Source organism: Manacus vitellinus, unplaced genomic scaffold (genome assembly GCF_001715985.3).
Source record: "Manacus vitellinus isolate BGI_N305 unplaced genomic scaffold, ASM171598v3 scaffold_8_pilon, whole genome shotgun sequence".
NCBI classification, from domain to species: domain Eukaryota; kingdom Metazoa; phylum Chordata; class Aves; order Passeriformes; family Pipridae; genus Manacus; species Manacus vitellinus.
In genome coordinates this window covers 24411742-24439091 of record NW_021940864.1, presented here as the reverse complement: position 1 = coordinate 24439091, position 27350 = coordinate 24411742, and the positions used below count along the sequence as shown (strand labels likewise).

The window sequence follows — 27350 nt, the reverse complement described above, 5'->3', positions numbered from 1 at the left end:
AGTAAAGGTGTTTCTCCTGGTCATAAATCATCATAAATCCTGGTTTGGCAGAGATTTCATTAATTGTATATCCCTAGTACTTAAGATTTTGACAGAATTTCATTTATAAACATATTGCCTGGCTTCTATAATCAAAATGTAACTATGTGCACACTCTCTCCCTTTCTTTGCTTTAGAACAGCTTAGGAAAGCACTGCTGTGGGCCTGGATGCTATTGACCTCTCATTACCTGCATGTCACACTAGTTCAGCCACTTCCTAATACAAAGCAAGAAGAAAATCTGCACAAACCTGTTGGAAAACAACATGTAGGATAAATAGTTAAAGAATCTATGCTGGTTTTCTGCAAGCAAACTCTCTTGGTACATGGCTGTGAAGTCTGCCTGGCATGATGAAGAAAATGAAGGAGTACGAGCTCTCCAGCATGCTCACCCTTTGACACCAAAATATTCCCACAGGTTTTATTCCCTTAGATGAGATCTCCACAGTCACATGGACTAGTTTCTGGTAGAAACATATCTTTCCATAAAGCCTGTGGGAACTCTGAACCCCACACTGACGTTATCTCAAAGCTTGTTCCTGCACAATTCTCCCTGACTGCAGATAAGAACTGCTCTGCAAGAGTGGGCAGAGGGAAAGCAAAGGATAGAATTGAACCTTGATTCTTTCTGTGGTGGGTGAGAGAAAACAACAAATAGCAATACTCCAGCAAGAAAGAAACTCATGAGTGACACATTCTTCAGGTTCCCAACCTGGAAATACCATATACATAAGAATACGCAACACTGAGGTATCTCATTCCCAAATATTTTCTTAATAGTTGCAAACACGGGAACATTACCTAATATTTTTACTGCCTTAATCAGAATATTTCTGCAAGGTTCTTTAATTCAAAAGAAAAAATGGAATCCCTCTGTTAGCCTGCACAACCTGAAATTTGTGGATAGTTGGAAAAGACAGACTACTTGCTGCACTGCAGCCTTTCATTTATGGATAAGACAGTAAATTAATTTAGATGATAAATATAAATATGACCAACATCCTAGTCAAAGAGTCTATTAGGGATAACATCTTCGGTTTTTCCCCTGGGTGCTGGTATCTCTGAGGACGCTCCTCAGTATTCACTTCTAGGCTGTCCCTGTACTCTGTGCACTGTTTGTCTCCAAATATTTTTAACTATACATTATCACTGTTTTCACCATGTGCTGCCAATATGGCTCTCTTAATTGCCAGGCATGCCATTGCAAAGGACTTACTAATAGTATTCTGTTACATCTATCTGCATAATGTGGTTTAATCTGCTTTTCACGGCTGTTAGTTGATTCTGACATAATTATGTGGTTACAGTTTTCCTTTCATTTATCAGTTCCATTATTACTATTCTACTTTATCCCTTCTATTGAAAGTAAATATAAAATAGTGTCCTCACAGCACACCAAAAGCTGCTAGGATTTCATTTGCGTGAGCAGCTCTCCTGTGAACAGGAATGCTTGCAGTGTGTCCTCTCTCTGTGAATTAAAGGATTGCCCTTCTACCTAAGTGCTTCCTCATGTACAGAGATAGGGAGGAAGCCATGGGCACTAATGGGTTTTGCTAAATGTAATTTTAACAGATCACCACCTAATCTGACTGCAAAACGAAGCATTAGCCCTGCTTTACCACCAGCCTCTCCCAACAAACCAGCACACACAAGGAGCAGCCCATTTTGCACAGGAACTTGACCCTCCTGTGGAGCAGGAGCCAAGGTGGTGCCCTGGCTGAGGCCCTGCTGCTCACCCATTTGCAGCAGCTACACTCAAACTGCAGGCTGGAACAAAGCCTTTCCAAGAGATGTATTTATGGCACAGTAATGAACCCTGCCTTCCCAAGGTGTTGCATCTTGCACTTGGCTTCTCTGGCAGCAAGCACTGATCAAAGCTTTTCCTGCTTCTGAAGCCATGATAAGAGCTCTCCCCCGTGGGGATTTCCTAGTACACGATATAGACAGGGCTCCTCCTTTCCCTCACTGGGAAAACAGTTATCCTCTTTACCCAGCTGCCTGTTTTCATTAAGTTTTTATGAACTTAAGTTCAAATTTGACTGAACCTGAAAAGCAAATTCAAAGCTATAGGAAGAGGGCAGAGAGTAACTCTGATACTTGTGCAGACTGAATTTTCTCAAGAAACCAGGTTATATGTTAGTCTTTGTGACCATCTGGGTATGATACATTACCTTGAAATGCAAACAATACGTGTATGCAGTAAAACCCCACCCATCTCCTTTTTTGTACAACAGCCCCAATAGGTTTGAAGACAAAAAATCCCCTCTGTTTCAGAAGTGTCTTCCACACTGAGACTATTTTTACTCCCATACCCTGAGGTGAGGAGAGACTGCTCTTTTTCCTATTAATCCCAAAGCCTATCATCCTGGAGGCATAGGGGGCAGCAAGGATGTGCTGGTGACAGATTTAGTACAAAGTAGGATGACATCTAGATAAGGGAAAAGACTTTCTCTTCAGTTTGAGAGCTCCTGTCATTACCAACTTCTTTTTTTTAAGTAATCTCAGATGAGAAGAAGAAAAAAACATCTATATTGAAAGAATCAAAACCTGAGTGTTGGTCCTCAGCTTGTCATGATGGAAACCTACAGCTAAGCATCATCTGAGGTATCTGTTAAGGTAAAATCCTTCAGGGTAGGAGCTCTTAAGGCAAAGTATTTCTTCATCCTGAGTTTTAAGAGCAATTAATAAAGGAATAAAAACATCACTGGAAAATTAAAGTGAAGAAGATCTCAAGAAATCAAAATCTTAATAAAACTAAGGAAGATAAATCTGAAATGAAAATAAAGAGTCACAAATTTGATTACCTCAGAATGGAACAGAAATATTTGTATGTAAGTTGCTTGTGAGTGACATTTCCAGGGCATGTGCTAGGGACTGGGAACAGGAATGGTTATTTGCACAGAGACTTTTGTGTCCTCTCATGAGCAGGTTTCTTCCCCTCTTTGTTAAGAGATGCTCTTCTCAAAGAATGAAAAATATGGAAGCTGGTTTTCCTTGTTCTCCCCTGTGCTGTTTACATTTCTGCAGAGCAACTTTTAAAGACTACCAAATTACTGTTTGTCTTTTTTGCTAGTAAAGGCTCTCTTAAAGCAACAGAAGAGCGAATAACTACACCAGACTCAAGAAATGTAGCTTCAAGCCATTGTGCAATGTTGCACAGAAAACAGTTAAGCTACAAAAAGTAATAAATGTGGCCTAGTTAGAAAAATAGTAATTTTCATGACAAGAGGAGGAATTCCTTACTAGACTGGGTAAAAAGCAGGATTTCACAGACAAGAACTTTTGCTTATTCTTTTCCTGTGTAAATTTGTAGGCATCATTTGCAAAATGAAGAAAAAATATGGGAAAAGAACCTGAACAACCCAGGTTGTGGACATATAACACTGTAAACTTCTTAATCTGAGAAACAATGTTAGCAAAACTTCCCAAGTACGTTTGGATCAGGGGTCAGACAAGGTGTACGATGTGTCCTGACCCTGCACTGTGCAGACTAGACAGCATATTTTATATTTACCTTGAGCTGCACTCTAAGAGACAACCCCACTGCGTAGGCAAGGCACTATTTGACCTACATAAGAGTGGCACAATCTGGTTCACAGCTTGCAATATCTGAATTGTGGTAAATGTACCAGGAAGCTTTAGAAAACCCCTTGTTTATTGAAGAAGTTTTTAGTAGTTGTTTGCACTCGAATTTGATCCTACAAACAACAAGGAGCTCTCCTCAGGCATTAACTGCCACTTGCCCAAAAGCTCTGGTCACTGGCAGATGCCAGAGTCCATTGCCTGTGCTACAGAGACTCCAGATTAATTACAGGTAGCCTATTGCAAACTAAATTTACTAAATGACTTTTTGTCTCCCAGACTGTGTGCATCTGCCATTTGCTTGTGTTTGAAAATGTATTTAATTGTGCTTTCAAGCCTCTGATTTTTTTAATGACCAATTTATAAATGAATGATTGAGCAAAGCCAGAATCACAACAGGGTAGAGTAATAGAGTAACAAAAAGCATACAATACCGATAAATCAATTTGTAAGGCGTAAAAGGACTTAAGATTCCAATAGTTTCTAAAGAAAAATGATATACAATGTATTCATTACCACCAGAAAGCAATTCACAGTTATTTACAGGGGTACGCTCATCTTTTTGTAAAATATGTTCTAATTATCCAGTTAGCCTGTACTCCAAACGTATGTTCTTTTTCATTATCATCTTACCTGATCCCTACTGCAGCCCTCCCTTATGTTTTCATCTGGTATCATTTAATACTGAGTGAATGTTTTCCAGTCATAAATAGCAACATCTTAAGGCTGCCCCTGTGCAGCTACTCTTTCTCACTCACCAAAACCTGCCAGGCAGACATGCACACCCATCCCATGCCAGGCACAGGTAACAGCCAAGGGGGTGGCCTGTGGCAGCAGTGCAGGAGAAGGGCCTTCTGATGGGAGTGACCATGACCAGTGGAGGGAGAGAGACAAAGAGATTTGAGAAAGAGAAAAGTGTTTCTTTGTGCAGTATTGTTTGCTGTGACTGTTGCAGCACACTTTGCTGTAATGGGATGACAGGGGTAGTGCTTGTCACAAATGCATCCAGTGTAACAACCCCATTCAGACAGCCATCATTTTGATGTAAACCAAAAATACAACGTGATGCTGAAGAGGCTGAGAAGGCTGTAGCACTGCCTGGTTCCTTCTCACAAAACCTGTGCAGGTACTACAGTCCACCACATGCAAAAGCATGTACCTCAGCTAACATTTCACTAGAAACTGCAACCTACCCTTATGTTCCTGAGCCAAAACCCACTCTGAGTACTTGGACAGTAAAACAGTGCAGAGACTTTACATTTTGTTACTTTGCAATCAAAAGTGGTTCAGTGAAATTCAAATCCAGCACAGTCCTGCTTCTGCTCTGACTTCCACTTTTTCCTTCCATGTTGCTAAGAACATGGGAGCTACACTGATATTGGGAAATACCAAACAGAAAGGTTAATACAAATGGGAAAGCACTGTTTTCTCAGAAAGTTAGCAAAACCCCATCTAGCTTAAACTATTGGAGAGTGAATAAATCTAAATTAACAGCATCTTTGGCTGTCAGAAATCATCTAGGGCATAATAAATGTTCTTACTTGAATTCCCTGTTATTTTGACAGATGCTTTTATAGATTACTTAGAGAATGCGAACAGATTAAATTTTGAGATTAACTCTCTCATTGTTTAATTGTGTAAGTCTTTCTTTTTTCTATAGACACTTTTATTGAATAAATGGCATTTTGAAAATTCTATATTCAACTCTTAAACATTCTCCAATTAATCACTTAGTGAGTCTTGCACTTGGATCTCTCTTGTGCCTGGCCTATGGACCACAGCTGTCTGCATTTTATGTCTCTGTCATCTAAAGCCAAAGGTTAATTTTCATCTTAGTCTTAAGTGATTTGAAAATAATCACCAGCAGAATTTCTAATGAACATGAAAAAAAGTCTCTTCCACTTGAGAAAATTATGCAGTCTCAACCTGAGCTGGGGACTCAATCTCATCACTGAAAAACGGTCACTCAAGCCACCATGCTGGAAATAAATCTGAGCATGTGACCAAGAAGAGGTGATGCATTTGATAGAGTGCACCCAGCATTGGCACTGAATGGCAGTGTAAAGCCATGACATGTTTTCACTGAAGGAAAGGAAGGGACATAAGTGGACTGACTGTACCCCACTGGAGCTGATAAAGCACAACTGAATTGGCAGCCACTAGTAGTCCACTGGTTTTTAATTCACACCTCTAGAAAGAACATTTGATGGATTTTGGTCTGTAGTTCTTGCAGAATAAAAGTCCCAGGAAGTTAGAACTTCATACATTATTTTTACTAATATTACCTAATGGCAAAAAGCTGCTACAATAAGACAGAGGAGATCTTTCAGGAGATGCTAACTTTTGTGTCCCCTTCCTTTTTCTGCTGCTCCACAGGTCAAGAACACAAAACTGCACAGTGATGCTTTACTAATTTCCATTTCATCTCAGTCTCACTATTATTTTGCATAGCATCCTGATCTTAAGAAAACCATACTGAGAAAAAAAATTAGGTTCAGCATTTCATTTCTGCTGAAAGGTATGGCTGATGAGATGAAAAGCAAGCTAGACATCCAGGCAGAAGGAGAGTTTCTTTTAAAATGGCGTGGTTTAAAAAGAATTTTGTGAGGAAGAGGTAGCAATGCATCTTCAAAGCAGAAAAACAGAAATCACCCATGTCCTTGTCACACTAGAAAGAAGCCCCATCATATTTTTTCTTTTTCCTTCTATTTTGTAGCTCTGTTGCTATGAAAAACTCAGCAAAATTCAATCTGTTTGTACAAACAATTCAAATATAATTTGTTTAAACCATGAACCACTCCGTGATGATGTTCACATAGAACCCACCACAGAATTGAGTGCAAATTTAGTCTTTCTTACTGCTGTTCATGAAGCTCACTAACAAATCAAGCCTGACACATTGCTAAGTGTCAGAGCAAGCCAGAAGGTAGAGCTGAATCGGTTAAAAATTCCTTGCTATGTAATCTATCAGCATAATTAATATCACTTGGCATAATCACAGCCTAATTTATCATTTTCAAGTGACTTTTCAGTTTACAGTTTCATTACCCCCTCAAAGCAAGCACAAGTATCTCTTTAGGGGAAATGCAAGCTTGCAACTGCAAGAAAACACTTTTACAGAATCATATTTGATTTATTTCTTGTTTTACTGCAGGAAATCTAATTAATATGAATTCTAATTTGATTCTGTTCCTCTTTTGAAACACAGTTTTTGTTTCTTGTATCAAAGAAAAGTGCAGGCTGGGAAGAAAAGGACCACGTTGTGCTGGCCTCCATCTCACTGCTGGCAAGCTGCATCACATTTCAGTCCTGGTGTCATTCATATGACATTAAAAAATTCACTACCTCAGTGGAACCATAAAAAACCTAAAAGGTGAAGTGAAAGATCCTGCTAGCTTCTGAAGGGGCCTCTCCTTCACCACACACGCGCGTACCTCCCACAGCCTCTTTCCATCTTCCAAGCATTGGAACCTGTCCTGTCAGCCCTTATCTTGCATTCTCTTCACACAGCTGGAAATCACAGCACGAGCTCTTAGCATTTGTTCTCATCCTATGTAATGCTGCAAAGGGCAGCCTCCATATGTCTCCTGCTGTACAACAGAGAGAGGAGAGTGCAAAGGTCTGACCTCAGAGTAAGGGCAATATTTATGTCTAAACATTTCCCTCAAAGCAGTTTCTTTGGGGCTTTCAGATTCATGGCCTTCAGGGAAATGCAACAGCACGTAGTTGAGTAATTGGATGCATTATTTATAACACTGTTGACACACACAGCGGGTTTTCCTTTCGCAAACTGAATAGAGATTGGTGGCAGGCATGCTGGGGACACAAGCTGGGACAATGACATTGCATATGAATTATTGCTATAACTGTTGAGCATTGCCAGACTGCCTGATCAGAATTCAAACCCTTTTTTAATAGATGTAAGCTGAGGGCCAAAAGTGCTACTCAACTTTTGACTGAGCCTTGATTAAACTCAGTATATAAGACCTTGAGGTAAGCTAGAAATCCAAGCAGTTTAGATAGGTGAGACAATTTAGCAAAACAGTACACAGACAGCCCCAGGACAATGGCTAACTGATATGAAAATCTGTTTCAGAAATCCACTGTTGCTCTCTGTCCTTTTCGTACAAGTAGCTATCTTAGATATTTGTGGGGTTTCTGGCTGCTTCAACATGGAAGTAACATCTCCTGTAAGGATATGGTCCTGGTATATTAATACATCATATTTGTGCTTCCTGACTCTAGCAGTAAAACTGGGAACACAGAGTCACAGGACGGGTAAGGCTGGAAGGGACCACTGGAGGTCTGCTAGTTCAGCTCAAGCAGGGTCATCCTAGAGCACATGGCCCAGGATTGCATCCAGACAGTTCTGGAATATCTCTAGTGTGGACACAACCCCTCTGGGCAATCTGTTCCCATGTGTGGACACCTGCACAGTAAAGAAGTGCTTCCTTATGTTCAGGTGGAACTTCCTGTGCATCAGTTTCTACCTGTTGCCTCTTGTCCAATTGCTTGGCACCACCAAGAAGTGCCTGGTTCCATCTTCTTGACATGCTCCCTTCAGATACTTATAGACATTGATGAGGTCCCCTGTCAGTCATCTCTTCTCCAGGCTAAACAGATCCAGTTTCCTCAGCTTTTTTTTGTGAGGTGAGGTGCTCCGGCATTAAATTTGATAAAAATGCCTAATAAGTCATCAACCTGATTAGCAAAATTGGCCTGTTCAATACCATGATTTTCATGACTTCTGCAGTTTTCTGAAAATACATTTAACAATTCTGTTTGCAAGCGCTGCCTGCGCAATACACCTCCCTCAAGCAAGGATTAATAGGTTGCCACTGAGTAGCTCCAGGGAAACATCAATGATTTCACTGTTTTGATGACTACTGTTAAGATAAGTTAAGAAAGGTGACTGCATGATGACTTCCAAACCAGACCTTGATGCTTATGACGACAATATCAAAATCTGAAAAGGTTAGTGATGACATTAATGCTACACATTCATATAGAAGGAATGCTTTGTCAGAACCTGTTTTGTTCTGCTTGATGACTTATGGGTACAGAAAGAAGAGATTTTATTCTGAACTGCAGAATCATTTTTCTTTGATAGAATGACTGAGATGATTGCCTTTCCTTACCCTGACTCATGGAGATTTATGGCATGGTATTTCAGCCTGATTTACTGTGTGTTTTTTTCACAGGACAATACTAAATCCCATTTTCCATGAAAGGATTCAACTGTTAAAGCAAGAGGTGACCAGGCTCCATTTGGGAACATTCTGGAGTTGAGGCAGTTCTGAATGAAGACATTTTTTTAGAGGGGAACTGTCATCTGTGCAATATCAAAGTGTGTGTGCATAACTTTCACGATTATTTTAATGATGTTATTTTTTCAGTTGAACAAGATTAATCTGATGGGGTATGCTAACCACTAAATCCCTCTGAGGGGAATCTGCCTCCATCCATTAACATCACTGACCAAGATTAGTTGCCAGCAAATTCTTGTGGAAGATGTCAGAATAGACTGTGGTGCATTAGCTCCCCTTCAGAAATTTAGCTGGGTTTTAATGAACAGTTTCACTTCCAGCATAATATAAATCACATTTTTGGGAAAGTGGTGAATTTACTGCTTTTCTTATATCCATGTAAGTTTCCTGATTATTTCAGACTCTACCACCAGTTGTTGAGGCAGATGCTGGAACCCTGGGTCACACTATGTAACCTGTATTGTTATCTGGGAAAAACAAAATGATAACAATTGGACTCTAAATGATTCTATGATTCTAAAAGGCCACACTAGCCTTAAGACTCTTAAGGAAGGGCATGCCTACCCCTATGCTCTTGAACTCCAGCATTCGGCTCTGGTACAGACGTGCAGCACAAACTTTAGCCCTGCCCAGTGCAATCTGGCTTGGTCTTGAGAACAGCAGGACTGATAGGTGCAAACAGGTCAAGTTCCACTGCACTCACTTTGTGCAAGCTGTCTGAAAGCCATCTCTGGCAAAGAAACCAAAAAAACATTCTAGTGCAGCAACTGCCTTGATTTACATTGTGTGAATTTCAGGGTTTCTTAATAAACTCAACACAAATGAAACTACAGGATTTACAAGTTCAATTGGTTGGAGGATCTATAAATTCGGTTTGAGCCCTTCTGCTTTATTGATCACTGCAGACAGGCTTTACAGAGGTGTGCCTGGAAACCATTCTCATCACTGTGACCAATGCCTTCTTTCAATTTTTTTTTTAAGGCAAGACAGTCACTGGATGAGCTATTTGTGATGTAGTATCTGGGAGATCCTTCCAAACAATTTTTGCAAATTTCAGCAGCTTAACTTGTACACTACTTAAGTCTTATCTCTAGACCATGGACTCAGGCAAGCACACCTCACCAGTGCTGTCTATTCACCACACTGCCTGCCTGTTTGCTTCGAGATAGCAAAAGATGTCTTTAAAGCTGTCTTGTTTTGCACACAGTTGTATGGATGATTTTCTGTCTTGTGTGCAGTGGTGTACTGTGTGTGTTCTGGCAGCAAATTCCTGCATGCCTCCAGTTCCCTAAACACTTCTAGAATCCATCCAAAACTCTTGAATCTGATAATCCTAATATACTGATACTATTTGTCAAGTACCTGAGGGACCAGTCATAAAGCAGAACCTCTGATAACACTCTCTTTGCAACATCTATGACTCTTAATTAAGACATAGTGATGGTATGGCAAGTATTAAAAAGCAAGCAAATGATTATAAGGTTAGTTTTACTGGAGAAAGAACTTTCTCTTTTCCTCTGAGTTTTGGGGATTCAACTAGTTGAATATCCCATGCTGCTTCGGAAAGAAGTGAGTTTATCTATTCAAACTGGATATTCCATCATTTTGTTGTGCAGGCTTATTATTGATTTACAATTTATTATTGATTACTCCAATGGCAGGTAAACCTATTCTACAGAACTTTCACAGCAACTGAAAAAAAAAAAAAAAGATGAGAAGAAAATAGGATCATGGAATAGTTTGGGTTGGAAACAACCATAAAGATCATGTAGTTCCAACCCCCCTGCCATGGGCAGGAATGCCATTGACTAGACCGGATTGCTCAGGGCTCCATTCATTGTGGCCTTGAACACTTCCAGGGTGGGGCATTCACAACTTCTCTGGGAAACCTGTTCCAGAGCCTCACTACCCTCACAATTTATTCCTACTATCCAATCTAAATCTACCCTCTTTCAGTAGGGTATTCAGGTATCCAACTATCTGCATATGCCATGCTGCTTTGGAAAGAAGTGAGTTTATCTGGTCAAACTGAATATTCCATCATTTTGTTCTGCAGATTCATTACTAATTGATTCACAATTTATTATTGATTACTCCAATGGTAGGTAAACCTGTTCTACGGAAGTTTCACAGCAACTGAAAAAAAAAAAGATGAGAGATCTGTAATTTCAGAGGTCATAAAAAGAGTGATGAGCATACTCCTACAGTCAACAGAAATCAAATAAAAATATGCAGCAAGCTGTTGCTGTATTTTGCCCTCTCTTACACTAAATACAAACACATAATGCAGATGATGCATGTGAGAATGGAGCACAACAGTGGGAGAAGTATGACAAGCAGGAATAGCTTCCTAGCACCTCAGAGCTGGGAATCAGCTCTGCATCGAGAAACCAGCGAAGCTGAGGAGGCATGAGAAGACTTTTTGGCTCCAAGTGCAAGGTGAATATATAGTCTCATGCTGTTTTCAGTAGCTAAATCACAAAACCAGAAGCCCACAGGAGTAAGGAGGAGTCAAGGGCACTACCAGGCAGTAATGAAGCACACACAAGACACAAGTGGAGCAGCCACATTACCCAGATTCCTGTCCAGCGTTAGCCAGCCCTCTGTTAACAGTGCAGAGACAAATAGTCCATTTGCTTCACTGATATTTATTTGTAAATACTGGATGCACAGATAATAAATTTCAAGCAGAGTAAGTCTAATGGGCAACACTGACTGTCCTGGTTTACTGGATGTAACATAGAAAAAGCAGCCTGTCTCAGTTAAAGAATCAAACAAAACATCATACTTCCAAAAATACAAACTTTACACTGTGATAAATGCGTGCTGTGAGTTCTGCACATTTCCAAGAGCAACATATCTTCCCCCACCACCCCCCCAAAAAAAGAGGAAAGAAAATAGAAAATCTGCAGTTTTAGAGATACGTATCAGCCACTGAACTGTTCTAGATTTGGTCAAAGATAGAAACGCTAGGCAAAACCTCTTAGTGCAAATAATAAAGGTATTTTCAGCCTGTCCTTTGAAGGACAAGCTGTAATAGCATCACAGAAAAATTCTGAAAATACAACTAGCTTTCTGTGCAGCATGAAATATAAAAAAGTAATACACTTTCTAAGTAATAAATTACTAAAGAAGTAATTAATTGTCCATACAGCTCTGTAGTATCTCCTTATACCTGTTTTCTTCAGATATTGACTTCATCCACCTATGCTTGAAGATCTGGGTTGCACTTTTATGTTATCTTCATAATATTGTGTAGTTCAGGAAATAATGCCATAAAAATAAATCACATGAAGTCTGGGTTTTTTTAAGGATTGGATCACATGGATAACAGCATATCAAAGCTTTTTAGAAGCAGATATTCTCTGTCTTATATAAGAGAGATTTATTAACCCAGAAATACAAATTTAGATAAAATATACTGGTATTATGTTGCCTGTACTTTCAATCTAGTATTTACCCATCTGAGATTGATTGAACCTTGGTGGACAATGAAGTTGAAAGAGCCTCGTGTCCTGTTATAGGCCTCTGCTCAATTTACTAATAGTGATATGATACTGAACACCACTGGGACAGTAAGACAATTAAGCACATTATTAGAAGAAGATGGCAAAGACTGACAAAAATGCACAGTAGGGACAAATCAAACTAGAACAACATTGTATGAAATGGAAACTCTCAATATAAGTTTTGCTTGACTGAAAAGATGTAATTCCACTGTCAGACAAAGCATCTTATCTCAAAAGGACCAGATGCGCCATTACATAACTTCAAGAGACTCATTTAGATAAAAGTTAAAAAAAAAAGACTGATTATAGTATGCTTTTGCTCTATGCAGTTCTGTAAAGAGGGGATGCAACTGTCATCAACAGAAATTGCAAATGTGCAGATCCTGTCTCAGTGATCAGTTTTGAGAAGTGGCTTCACTATAGCAAAATTATGCGAAACTGGAAACAAATGAGATAATCGTGATGTAGTGTGAGACATATAGAAATCCAGTATTTATTACATATTGGTTTTATAGGAGGACAATTTTGATCACACAAATAAATAGAAAATACAGCATTCAAGGATGTAATTTGAGCAAATAGTCATTCCCCTTTCCCTGGGAGAGAGACGTAAAAAGAAACACAGGTTGCATATGCTCCTGGCAGCATTCCAGAAACGCTTGAATTTTGGGGAAGTTTTTACTAGGATCTATATCCCCAGAAATGAAGACCAAGAGAAAAAGGGATAATTGCGGGATGAGTTTTGTCACTCATAAGTGTGCCTTTGAGCTATATCTCCTTCACGAGTCTCCTCAGTGTAACTGAAATGAGACTTTTGAGTAAAGAACCATGTGGATTGCTTCCAATTGATTTTATCCACCACAAGCAAACAAAGGCTTGCTTCTCCAATATTCCCACAATCCTAAATTGCCCCAAACCTGACCTTTTAGATGCACCCCTTAATACTTGAGATACCATCATCTAGCAACTTTTGTCATCTCAGAGTAGGAAGACAAGGACTTTAGGTTTTATCAGTCCTTTTGCCACAAAAGACAAGAGGACGGGAAGGTGGTACAGATGAATTCAGACATTTGCTTTTGTCTCCTTTTTTCTATGTTAAAAGGAGGAGAGCCTGAACAACTAGAATGCAAGACCCATTATTTCGCAAGCCAGTTCTGTCCTGTCTGGTGATAACAGGTAAGATACACAGCAACATTTCAGGCACTCTTGGAGACATCCTGCTGCAAGCCTTCCTACAGCTAAGTTCAAAAAATTAATTCATACTGAACAAGTAAAATATTGGTTCATCAGTTTTTACTTAAAATTGACATACACAAAAGTGTGTCTTTTGACCAACTAAGGTTTTGGAATTTTTTCCCTTTTCTTCCCTCCCCCCCTGCCATGACTATAGGGTTATTAATTCCAGAAAATTATTCAGAATCCAATATAATTTCACTGTAAATATGCACTAGATTATTCATATTTATCATAAAAAGCATAACATTGTTTATCAGGTGCTTAACAAATCTTTTTTGAATAATTGTCATAACTCTCCATCTTAGCTAATTTGACTGTTTATTAAACTGAATTATTAACAGAATAAATGAATCGGGCAACTTATTCTTTATTCTTCAAGTGTAATTGATAATTCATAATTGCTACAACTATCATGTGCTGTAGGAGTAAATCCTAAAGAGACAAGTATGTTTTATATACTAACAACCACAATGGACAAATAGTCCACAGAGAGTTTCTCATTTATGCACTGTCACATGTCTCACCTACAGTATTTTGACCCTTTTGTGAATTTATTTAACATCTTAGGTCCATCAAGTAAAAACCTGTCACCTCAGAAAAAACACGTCTCTGTTTCCAACCTGATAAAAAGTGTTGGGACAGTTTATCTAATTTTCTAATTTCCTTAAATTATGCAAATACAATTAGTAGTTTCTAACTTGTAACAACAAGAGAGTCAGAGGAGGATGGAGAGGAAACTGCCTGAAAAGGAAATACTGTTGTTTAGTGGTCCTGTCAGATACCCAGCTGTCACATGGGACACTTTAGAAAGTGCTCCAAGGCACTGCTGAGCGTCAGCAGGAACAAATCATTGATCCTTTGCAACAGAGATGATTAAATAAACTTCTACTAATTCATTTCATGAAAGGTCCAAAAATTCTACTCATAAGCCTGATTTAGCAAGAATTAAGATGTCTTCATAAATAAATACATAGGTGAAGATACTAGAAATTATTTTTCCAGTCTTCCTTCTGACAGATTTTTTAAGACAAAGAGAAATCAAATGCCTTTCTGAAGCCTTAGTTTTTATCAGTGAAACAAATCACACAAAGAATCCAAGAGAGACATAAAATAATGGGAAAATAAGAACAAGTGCCCATGGTTATTTTTTTGTCCTTAAAAATGTATGTTTTACAGCCTGGTTGTTTTTCTATCCTTTAAAAATCATTTTTTTTACAACCTGGTTGGTTTCTTGTCCATAAAAAAATTACGTCTTACAGCCATTCAGCTTAAACTGATCTGAATTTAAACTAATCAGAAGAATGAACAATCCAGAAAACTGCTGGCAGTTTTTACACAGCTAAGAGAAAAAAAACATGGGTCTGCTTAGGATCTTTTCCTCAATATCAGATGAGCCAAAATTTAAGCAGAAATTTTTGAGATAATGCTTTAAGATGTCCCAGGCGAGATAGAGTAAATGACTACCTGCAGTGGATCTGAATCTTGGGGTTGTTTAAGAACCAACAAGTTGGGAGATTTTGCAACTACTTGATTATATTTTACACTTTCCATCCATACCTTCTCTTCCTGCAGGGAGGTGGCTGCTGGGCCCCGATACTGAGCAGAAAGTTGGGTCTGTCCCTGCTGCAGGGCTGCTCACTGTTACCTCTCTCAGCCATCACAAGCCACTGCTTTTTTTGAATCCCCAGGCTTCCATCTTCCCCACAGCTCTTTAATCTCCAGGATCTCTCCCATTTCAAGGACTTTTCCTGCAGCAAGGAACTTCACCTTCTTCTGTTTGGGTCCCCTTCTTTGCTTCAAGACCACTTCTTTCTGGTACCCCAACACTCATCCTCCAATCTAAACAGTTTCCATGCATGAGCACAAGGCCTGAGCAGCTTCCTAACTCTGTGGTTCTCTCTCATGTCTCTTCAGGAACTGGAGGACACCTGATTTGCCACTTTCATTCCATCCATTTGTTTACAGTCAGACTCCACAATTCCAAGGAGCAATCAGCAAGCTTCTACTTGAGACCTTGAACATTCAAATTTGATCACTAACCTCCACACATGCACTCAACTACCTGGTACATGTTAGTATTCATGATTTAAGCTTTTTTTTTTTTTTTGACTACAAGACAAGTTAATATTAGCCTGATTTCACTTCAAGTGAAGACAATCAGTTTACTTTTACTTGTTTCAGTAATTTTCAGTAGTAGAATTTTCCAAGAGCTGATTATTTGTTGCACATAAATGCATTTTTCTGAAGTGGTTGGACTAATTCATTACAGTTTTTTGCCCACTGGATTTGATTATTCATGTGTAAATAAAACTTTTCCAAAAATGTTGTTAGTATAAAGAGCTCCAGAAGTGTTTCTTGAGCTGATTAAAACTGGGAATGTGTTACAAACCTCATGCTCTTTAACGGAATTAAGGAGTGAAATATATTTTCAAGCTTTGCTGGAACTATTGGAGAGAGTCATGGAACAAAAGAAATATATGAAAATTTTTGTTAACTATTGTGCTGTATTTAATATTATGGATTATAAAAGTTGTTATATAACAATTTTCTTTTATTAAGTATATTAATAAGCTACCTAGTCAAGGAACTAGTAACTACAATATAGCACCATAGCTATCATGATTGCTATTAGTTCAAGCCATAGGCAAAAATTAATCAGTATACATACTCAATTTTAGGCATGTTTGAGTGACCTTATTTTTCAGCCAAACATTTTAACATAGATGCATGTATTTTGCAGAAAAAAAAAGACTTCAATGCATTATTATCTTAAATATATACCTAAGTAGGTTGCACAGCTATGGCCCAAAGATGTTCCTTGGTTTGTTCAATGGTCATAAGAACAACTTCTTAGTAGGTGAGAATCTGGGAACTCTCAGAAAATACTTTATCAATTGCATCCATTACCAGATGCATATCAGTGAAATGCAAGATCGAAGTTGTACAGTTGATCACATACATCTCCTACATGAAATAAAAAGTTCAAAATGTAATTTAAAATGGTATCTTAAAAATTTTCCTCTTCTAGTGCCCCCCATGAATGACATTTTGAATTCGGAATGGCACTGTAAAGAACAAGAGAACATCTCTCCAGATGTCCTTCATCAAGCTGGTAAACTTGTAAGACACATTGTTTATACAAATTTGGCATCATTTTATCAGTTTATAAAAATTTACAGCAAGAAACTAGATTATTTCACTGGTAAAATCTTACATAGCTTACTAGACCTAAGAAAAGGGTAAAAACTCTGGCTGTTCATAACCCTCAGTTTTCAACAGATTATGTAATTGGGCAATATTTAGCTATATTGATAACAACAAATAAAGATGCATCCCTGACACAAAATTTAGACCTGTTTGAAGAAAAGATCAAAATATTTCACTATGAATGAAAAAACATCCAGTTTTTGTAAAATCTTGTTTTCAGGGACTCTAAACTCCATAGCCTGTAGGGTTTGATTTCAAACTGAAGCAGATTGCTGACATGCATGATTTCAGCCAGAATTATTAGTTTTGACAAACTGGCAATCTAACTGAAACACAGTTTTACTTGAAAAGTAAGGATGTGTTCTCAGCCTTGCCCATAATTTCAAAGCTGAGAGTCTAGCAAGTATTAAAACTTTGACAGTGGAGGCACAAGGATATATGCAACTTTAAAGGTTATTCCTAAGTAATAAATGCAGCATATGAAAATCTCTCCTTGATGTGGAAAATTTGGTTTTAAAGAAAATACTTGTATTGCTTCTTGTCAGTGGTGGCAAGTCAAGAAAATGGCAACAAAACTCAGTAAGCTTCATATGAGATTGATCCCTAGTGTCAAGTTTAAAAACAGAGAGAAGAATTCTCCACAAATATTGCAAAACCAAAGCATGTAAGCCCTGATGTTGTTTTCCAAGGAGCTGTTAAAAGTTAAATCACTGTTTGAGCTTTAGATCTAGCCTCATAAGAGACAAATTATGCTAACAGATTTAGTTGGGGTTTTTTTTAGCCCCATGCAAAGGGACAAAATAGCAATAAACCCCAGTCATATTTCCTGCAGTAACTTTGTGTAAATATTCTCTAGCACACTCATATGTCAAATGCTCTGTACTGCCACAACAAAGAAGCATTTCTACATCTTAGGCCCTTAACAACCAAGACGTAGATCTGCTCTGGAACTATAGCCCAGGGTGAGGTACCATAGAGACCTGCTGCATCTTTAGTGTGGTTGCCATACCAGCAAAGCAGGTAGGTGCTCCTGTATGAATTATGCAGTGTACTGGCCTGAATTATGCACAGCACAGAGGAAGCAGTACATGCAGAAAATACAGGGGCAGGCATGTGAAAAGATATGACAACAAAGTACAGTTAAAATCTGAAGCTTTTCATTACACTTTATGTATTATTAGATGTGAAAATGGATGCACTCACATAATTTACACTGGAACTGTGCTGCTAAATAATGAGACACTGTTAGCTACAAGGTGACTGACTCACATTGGATATTTTGTTGAGTGAGAAGACAACTGCTGTGCTTGACAGGTCATATGTTTCTAGAATAGGAGAGACCTACTTTGTTCTGTGATTTGCTGTCAAGGTCTAGTAATACTGACCAAAGTGGCTTGCTATTCAATAATCACCAGTTCTGATACTCTGCAAGTCCGATGAAGAGACCATATTCAACTAATCAACAGCCCAGGCTGTCTTTTCATGGTCCTTTCTCTGCAGGCAAAACAGGATGTAATGGGAAACATGCAGTGGCATCTGCAGTAAGTCTCCTCTTGCTGCAGAACTGCAGAAGCCCTATCTCACTACGGCAGGCAGGGCAAGTGAAAGGACATGGGTCAGAACAGGCACTATCTACCATTTATCAGGTACTCAGTCTTTAGTCATTTAGGCTGCTTTGAGAGAAGAAAAGAGGGACCTGGTTCCCTTATTTGCAGCTACACTGGGACTCTGGTAATGAGAACCCTTGGGAGATGTGTTTCCCCAGTGAGGGCTCAGCTCACCATGGGTTTTAAGATTAGGTCCCACGCGTGTGCTAAGCATTTTGCTTAAGGAAGGCACTCAGAATAAAATGACAATAGTTCTAAGCTTATTTTGTTTCTTATGTGAAAATTTCAAGACAGATTATTATTTTAGGAAAGCATATCAGATCTCTTTGACAGGTGCCCTGATTTATTAACCTCTGACTCTGGAGAAAGGGAACTGGATACTCATATCTAACGTCAACGGGAGCCAAGCATCTAATTTCCTTAGGCTCTTCTGAAACCCCAGCATACATTTCTCAACTAATTGAAAGCAGATTCTCTTTTACTGTAATTCAGAGATATTTCTTTTTGCTCTTAACAAATATTCTTCTGAGTTTCATCTTATAACTACATATGAAAATATACTGTTATATGACAAGAAGATTAATAAAAATGCATGCAGAAAAGTGTGATAAAATTAACAGTGAGGAATCACATTTGAAACACTGGCCCACAAGTAACTGGCATAAAAATTTAACGTATATTAATTAGAAGGTTTAAGATTTACTTCAGCATGAGAAGACCAATCCTATATGGAATTGTAGTATCTCTGATAAAGATTATAAGTACATAAATAATAATCTGTGTGTTAGATGTGCTTCTTTTGTCCACATTTATTATTTTCACCACTACTCAAACCCCCAGTTAGAAGAGGCTTCAAAGTTAAAATATTTATAAGCTAAATAAATCCTGTGACAAGCTATTTTGTTATGACATAAGGACAGGATAGTTCATGAGGCACAGGCAATTTACATTTTCTAGACTGTCTAAAAGCCCAAACTATATGTTCCTACATTGACTGAAAATACAACATACTCTCGGCCAAGACTTTCTCTGGTTTGCTAATAATATCATCTTTTCTATCAATATTCCAGATTCCTTTGTAAACATTAAAAGGTTACCTTTTAAATAAATTAATATCATAAGAACAGCAAAAATGCATTTAACCACTCTTTCCTTATTAAAATGGTAGATTTGTTTTTATTCAGACTTTCAGTCTCCTAGCTCAAAACAAATTCAACACAACCAACACACACATTCTTCTTTATAAAATCATTAGAATCTATGTTCACAGTTATTCCTATGCTTCTGAGAGTCTACTCATATTTAGAAAGTAAGCGTTTTTACTGCAACTAATAACTACCTAGAATTGCTTCTTTTCCCCCTCTGTTGTGCATTTCAATTACTGAGATCTAAAAGCAAAACTTTCACTCCATAAATGTGACTGACAGCAGCCTCACACAGTCAATGGTATAGCAAAAATTAACATGACAGCCGTTAATGATCCTGAGGTTGCTGTAGAAAGAAAAAAAACACATGGATACCTACAAAAAGCCAAATAAACTGCATTACTGATGAAATACTTCTCCAAAATGGTTGCAGACTATAGAGAGTTCTCAGCAGTGGTTGTTGGCAAACCTTCAACTCTCACTCATGTTTATCAAGAATAAAAATATGGAATTCTCTCTAACACATACATCCTTGAAAAACATTATACTATTTGACTCTCTGTAGCCATAAATCTCTCCCTCTCCAAAGGTAGTGGGTATTCCAGGACAATACCCACTATCTATGTGGAAGTCTTTCCAAATATTGTTTTTGCTTTTTTAAATGGCAGATCAGATGGATGAGGTCATGATATGACCACAGAGTTTCCATAGTGGTTTGTTTACCAGAAGGTTTGCTCAATTATTTTTTTTTTAAATAAAATAAGTAAACTGGAACTTACAATAACCATCACAGAAATCAATAAAAGCAAATTTTAAAAATCTAAGTATAACCATGGAAGATAGCTGTCACAATGAAAAGAAGCAAAATTTATAGTAATACACTTTTGCCAACATAGAAGAGTCATCAAAACTGTGGCAATACAGTTTTTGATGCTGGCACCTGTCAGAAAATAGAGTTATCCAAGTGGCTTCCAAACATTACTTTTTTCCCCCCCTCATTATACCTGCCAAGGGTATAGGATTACTTTTTCAATTAAATTACCTGTCCCAATGATCTCCAATCTAGGCTGGCACTTCCAATGTATACATGCTGTTTATCAACAATCCAGAAAGATGACTGAAGCCGACCTTCGTTATATGCTGACATGTTCATATACAACACTTCAGCACCTACAGATTTAAGGATAAAATAATTAATAGCATTACTTAATATAAGGTAATTTACATTATTACAAAAAGAAGCAACTTCACATTTCATGGCTTCAGTTTCCAAAACTAGTGAGGGATGTAATTAAACATACCATTAAGGTATAAAACCAATGATAAACAGTTTTACTGTCCCACTGTTTAAGAATTTAATCAACGTATATTCCAGTTACACAAAAAATATTTAATTAACACATGTTCCATGTATAGGGAACATTCCCATGCATTATAATATTTATCTTTCTTCCATTTTAGAATCAAATAGTTGATTTTTTCCCCATCATTTTTTCTGTACTGCATGTTGCTAAAAATAGTTCATTTTTAAATGTCTATTCTGTACCACACACCAATTACATATTGCAATAATGACCTTTAAAATACGAATGTAAGTAAAACCACTTCCTAAAAAGCAGCCTCTGCTCCTTTGCCTGTGCAATGGTTTGAGCAGGTAGCTACAGCGGCTGTCACATGGAACAGACCTGGACAAGAGGAACATGGCTGGAGAATTAAGGAGCAAGGAAGTAAGCAAAGGCCTAAAGTATGTTGAAACTGCTCTTATTCCCACTAATCTGTGACACTGAACTATCACTTTGAACTGCACAGCTTTAATAAGGATTATAGGCCACTGAAATCAAAGGAGCTACTTGTTGGCATGTTGGCTCCATCACATCACTAAGAGCATCTGAATTGGCCCCATCAGTATGTTTGCAAAACTAAATCCAGAATATACCTAATATTAGGTAAGGTTAGGGTATTTGTCACACCATTATTGTTCTTTCAGTGCTCCAGTGTGAGCCAAATTAGGTAATTAATCTGAATTAATCATTGCTGAAGGTAATTTATCCACTAATCTTCACACTTCAGTCACGACTAACTGGGGAAGAGAAGTGACACTAAACAATAGCCTGGAGGGCAGCACAGGTTCCAGCCATTTGCCATTAAACATTCATGGGATCTTCAATATCATGAATTCCAGTAATGGTTGAGTCACAACTTCAAAAGAATTCTAGAATACATAATGTATTTCTTTTAATCTAACTTCCTATTTCTGACCTAAGAAACACTTGCAATTTTAGGCAACGGTTACCAGTGCTAAATAGTTCTGTTTTATCATGAAAACTAGAATTTTCCCTTGAACAAATGATTCTAGAAGTTTAGACATCAAGAAAAGAAAAATCAGGTAAGGTGCCACTTATCACAACCCACCAAACAAGCAACATAGGATTTTGAGCACATTACAGAATTTGTTCATTGGTCAATTACACTTGGTGTAATCCAGCTGCCTTTCCCTTTTTTTATGTTTCACCCATCCACACTCATCTATGCTTAGAAACAAAGCGTTTTTTCCAATTTCCTTGGAATGTACTGCTGCTACTTTCAATCCATGCATTAATTAGCAGAACCGTGCTAATTATTGAGATAATATGTGTGAAATGAAAAAGAAATCAGAAAACAGTATAGCAGGTGTTAAATGGTTTAAACTGTTTTCTGGTGAATAAACAAAACAAAAGCACCTATTATTAGCTAAGGACAGCCATTCTGTAAGGCAGTAAACTTCTAGCTACTTATCCAAAAACTGTGTTTAAAATCAACTTTAACATAGCAGTTTGCCTTGATGATGTTTTCTCTTCATACATCCAATTTGCAACATTAAATAGCAGTACGAATTTAACACCCACAACACACCTACATCAAATAGGTTATAAATGAAATGTTAGGAGTTTTGCATAGGAAAGATAAAACAGGGGGAAGCAACAGTGAACTTCCTTCTCATAACTGAGAGCCTAAAATAAATACAATTTAAAAACATTTTTGAAATATCCAATGACAAACAAGAATGCTGATTTCCAAAGTTGTAGCAGGAGACTGTTCAACCAATAATACTAACATTAAAAATAGCAGACATCATCAGTAATTTGACACACAATTCAAAAGTTGCAAAACACCAGAATTTGTTGGCATGGTTCACTCAGACATGGGCATAAGCAGTGGAATGGAACCATCTCTCTAAAATATAATCTAGGCTTCAATTACCAAAATAGTGAATACAGAAATGCAGAAGATACTGCTATCACATATACCACTAAAATTAAAACCTGCAACCCAATTTCTCTTCTTTCTGGAAACTGGTAAGGCTGAGGAAGCAGTATCTCCAAGTTAATTAAAAAAAAAGTCATGTGTTGCAAACAGCAGCTGTTGTGAAGCCTATTAATGAGCCCTTACCTTTTGATGAAAGGAAACATGTATCAGTATTGATAATTGCTTCTGTTCCAGAAGCCCTTGAGATGCTTTGTTAAAATAGGCTTATCAAGCCTTCAACACAATCCACCTTCCCTAGCACGGTCCAGGTCCCATGAGGAAATTAAATTGGACTGATCAATATGTGAAGCCATAACAGAACTCTCTATCATGCTGCAGTCCCAATTACACAAAGCTGGGGATCTACTGAGTTCAACCAGAAGGCACATTTGTAGGTTCAATTGCTTATAAACATGCCAAATAAAGCTAACTATTTTGTTTCATTGAAGATTAAAATGCAGGGTGAGAACCTAGAGAAAACCAGTGCTGTCACTTAAAACTCAAGTAGATTTGTCTATCCCATGAAATTGTGCATTCTAAAGGCTAGGACAGATTATACATTTTCTGCAGGAAGAAAAAAAAAGACAACTGTAGGGATGTTTTAAGTTACAGACATTTTTCTGAATACTTTTTCTTCAAGGTGGGGAAGAAAAAGTATTCTCCCACTGTATAAGGGAGATGACTGATGCAGTCTGGGATGCACAGAGGGGACTCTGCCACTGACAGCCTGGACCTTCTCCATGTAATGTGAACACAGCCCCTAGGAAGTGCCAGGCTACCACTTAGACTCTTGCTTTGTCTCATAATGGAGGAAGAAAACAAGATATCAGTTGTATTGCAAAAAAGACTGACTTTTCATCCATTTCCAAAAAATATCCAATTCCCAAAGTAATCCCAGAGAAGAAGGATGGCACAAGCAAATGCTATTTATTATTTCTAGCCTTTCAACATCCTGTTTGGTCTAGCTGCCTGCTCTCAGATACTTCACTAACAGTGTCACGAAAGCTACAGGGCAAGCTTGACTTTAAGAATAGGAGCTTGAAGAGAATTGGCATTGTTCAGCCTGGAGAAGAGAAGGCTTTAGGATGACCTAATTGTGGCCTCCCAGTGCTTGAAGGGAGCCTACAAGAAAGATGGAGAGTGACTTTTTCCAAGGGCATGTTGGAAAGGGGGAAGGACAACGGGGAATTACTTCAAAATGAAAGAGAGTAGATCTAGATAAGATATTAGGAGAAACTCTTTACTGTGAGGGTGATGAGACACTGAAACAGGTTGCCCCATCCCTGAAAGTGTTCAAGGCCAGGTTGGATGGGGCTCTGAGCAACATGTTCTAGCGAAAGGTGTCCCTGCCCATGGCAGGGAGATTGGAGCTAGATGATCTTTAAGGTCCCTTGAGACCCAAGCCATTCTATGATTCTGTGAACCTAAGGCTAGGACTTTTTTTATATATTTGAGTCTAAGCACTAAGCTGTGAGCAGGAGCCTTTAATTAAGAGCTCATCACATACACACTGTCACGAAAAACTGTATGTCATCAACACACATTCTTGGCACACTTGTGTTGTGGCATATACTAGCTGTGGATTTTACTGCTACTCAAGCAAAGTCACCAGGCAGCTACACCAACTGTGAGACTCTTCTTCATGGAAGACTGCAGGAGGCTGGATTGCACAGGGCTGCCAGTTGGCCTCCACATCTGAGTTTATGTAACAGTCTGTAGAAGGTGCACCACAAGGCTTTGGAATGCCTATGAGCAGCCTAGGATATTGTCCTTATACAAGGGCAACATCATTGTGCCAAATCACCTCGCTGGTGAATACAGTAAAGCATTTTTGCCAGGACCAAGAAAGAGCAACTGTTTAGGCTGCTATTATCACAGCTGCCTTGAAAGCAAACATGCAAATTCTGCCTGCCACAGTTTTAAACAGCACCAGTTACAGGCTAAACTCACTCTGGAGTTAGCAAACATAACGCCCAAGAAACAGAAGCTGCATTTGCTTTTACCACGGCTAAAATTGGTCTTCTGTCTTCACAACTTTCTTATTTTCACTATAGTGTGTTTAAAACCAGAGAGAAAGAAAACTAAGGAGAAGAACTCAAGGAGTTAAAGAAGACACAGAGTTACCTGGGAAGTTGCAGCAACAGTGATGGGCAGAGCAAGGATGAGAAAAGCACTGACAGCACTGACCTCATCAGCCCTGACAGTAGGAAACAGTGCTGCAGCAGAAAAGAGGATGGAGAGAGATGGAGATACATCATCTGATGGCACATGTTGGGAGTGCATTGTGCAGAGTCCTAGAGAGGTCATGGAGCCAGGCAAGGTTCTGCTACCTCCTGCTAGGAACAGGAAAGTTGTAAAGGTGGAGAACAAGAACAGGGGCTTTTGAATGTCTACTTCCCTGTTTTGGGAAAACAGAGCTTGTCAAGTACAGGCTTCAGAGGTACAGTAGATAAGGGAGGGGAACACATTGCAGCAGGGGGAACTGGGACAGGAGAGTGGGAAGGTTGTAGAGGGATCACAAAGGAGAAGGGACCGCAGGGTACAAGGAAGCGCTCATATATGAAATGAGTCTGGCCACTGAAAGCACCACTGCTTACAGCTCTCATATATTTGCAGTTTGAACCTAACAAATGCACCTGCACATCCAATCCACTGTGCATCTTCCAGACACTGTTTCCCATGTCACCACAAAACTGGCCACAGTAGAAACAGCTGCCCTCCCCTGCTTACCCCATTCTTGTCATCCTCTCACACTCCTCATCACCGTGTCACACTTTGCTCCCAGCACAGTTTTTCCCCTCTCCTAATCCTGTGGGTTCCCAAGCAAATACTCTAAGTAACAAGACCTTTGAAAAGGAGTCTGTGAGCTGTGGCCTCTTTGTTTCACCCCACTACTGACAGTCACTTGGCACACATAGATACACATTTTTATCTATACTTTGGAGGGCACTCTGAAGTCAGAGTCAAGAGCAGACTTAATTAGTCCATACCAAGCTCATGCCCACTTGAGAACAGCGAGTGCTCGAGCAGCCTGCATGACACCTTTCTTGGCCTCTCTGGGGGGCTACCACATGGGTGGGAAGCAGCATGTGCAGCACTTGCCATTGTGCCATAGAGCTTCTGTATTCTTTCAGCTACACCACATTTTCAGATCAGTATAGATGCAGTTAATCACCATGTGCTTAGTCAGCAAGTTTAACAAAAGATCCTTTAATGCCCCTAGGTCCCAAGCTTATTTTTTAAGATACAATTTGCTCATTAGGATATGTATGTGTCCACATATAGAACATAAAGTGAATGGCTCTTTCCCTATATTTTGCAATATACACTTTCATTTTATTCAGTTGCTTCTGATAACAAGCCTTAGCACAAAGTACACCCATGAATAAAAATAATTTTTATTCCACTGAGACAGAAATCCAGAGTTTTCAACACAAATGGTCACAAGCAGCAGAGGAGCTGTCTCATTCAGGGCTGACACAAGTGACCCAGGCAGAGGATATCTCCTCATGAATTTTCATGCTTTTTTCTCAACTGATTGGAAAAAGTATGGAGTTGTTCCAGAAGCCCCATTAGTGTGACCTGTCAGCACTCAGAGGAGGACAAGTACAAATCAGAGGAATGCATAACTTGACAAAAAAGTTATTTTTACTAAGTCTCTGAATGATTAAAAGACAAACTAGACTATTTATTATTTCTGTGCTCTTTACAGAATATTGGGTCTGAAATGCAATTTAGAAGTCTGCCTGGCCGAGAAAGATTAATGATTCAGATTTATTTTAAAGAGAGAACACTAGGGGACTGTTAGGGAAATCTTTGATGATAATAACTTAACTTTGAATCAGCCATTTTATTTACATTGCCCTCTGCTTCTCACACACACATACCCCTGTCCTTTTTAAAAACTACCAGGACTGAATCCTGCCCCTCTGGGATTATGTGTTATTCATCAGTCTAAGCCCACAGTAATTTAAAAAAAAAGCCAGCGTGGAATAAAAACCTTGCTGCTTTTTCTTTAGCAGCTCTATATTCAGCTGTCACACATGCAAAAAATGAAATCATACTTACTCAAAGAGATTACATTCTAGCACAAGTCCAAGTAATCCTCAGAAAGCTTTTGCAATACAATTTACATTCACACCACCTTAGCCTGCCTTAAACTGTTGCATTCAAACTACCTGCATGACAAACACTCACTCCCAATGTACAATCAGCCATTAGCTATGTGCATAAGCAGCTTCTCAAAATAGCACTGGCTCCCAAAAGTTAATGCTGTTTCTGATGTAGTTATTTTTCATTAAAATTTACTGCAATGCTTATTGTCTTATTTTATAGCATCTGAGGTCACTGACACAAAGAGAATTTTGAGGAAATCAATACCCAGGAGAGGAACCTGAAGCTCCATGAGTCCTGGTCTCCCTCTGTAAAGACACAGGTGCCTGCAGCACCCACTGGAATTGCAATCGATGGGCT

The 27350-nt window shown here is 38.6% G+C and overlaps 1 protein-coding gene across 1 annotated transcript in view; it reads right to left on the bottom strand.

Annotated features, from left to right (window-relative positions):
- The window catches only part of PLD5 (phospholipase D family member 5), a 171589-nt gene that overhangs the window by 15326 nt on the left and 128913 nt on the right, over window positions 1-27350 (bottom strand). The window contains exon 5 of the mRNA XM_018085375.1: window positions 20635-20762. Within this exon, the coding sequence (XP_017940864.1) occupies window positions 20635-20762 (128 nt within the window). The remainder of the gene's footprint in view (window positions 1-20634; window positions 20763-27350) is intronic.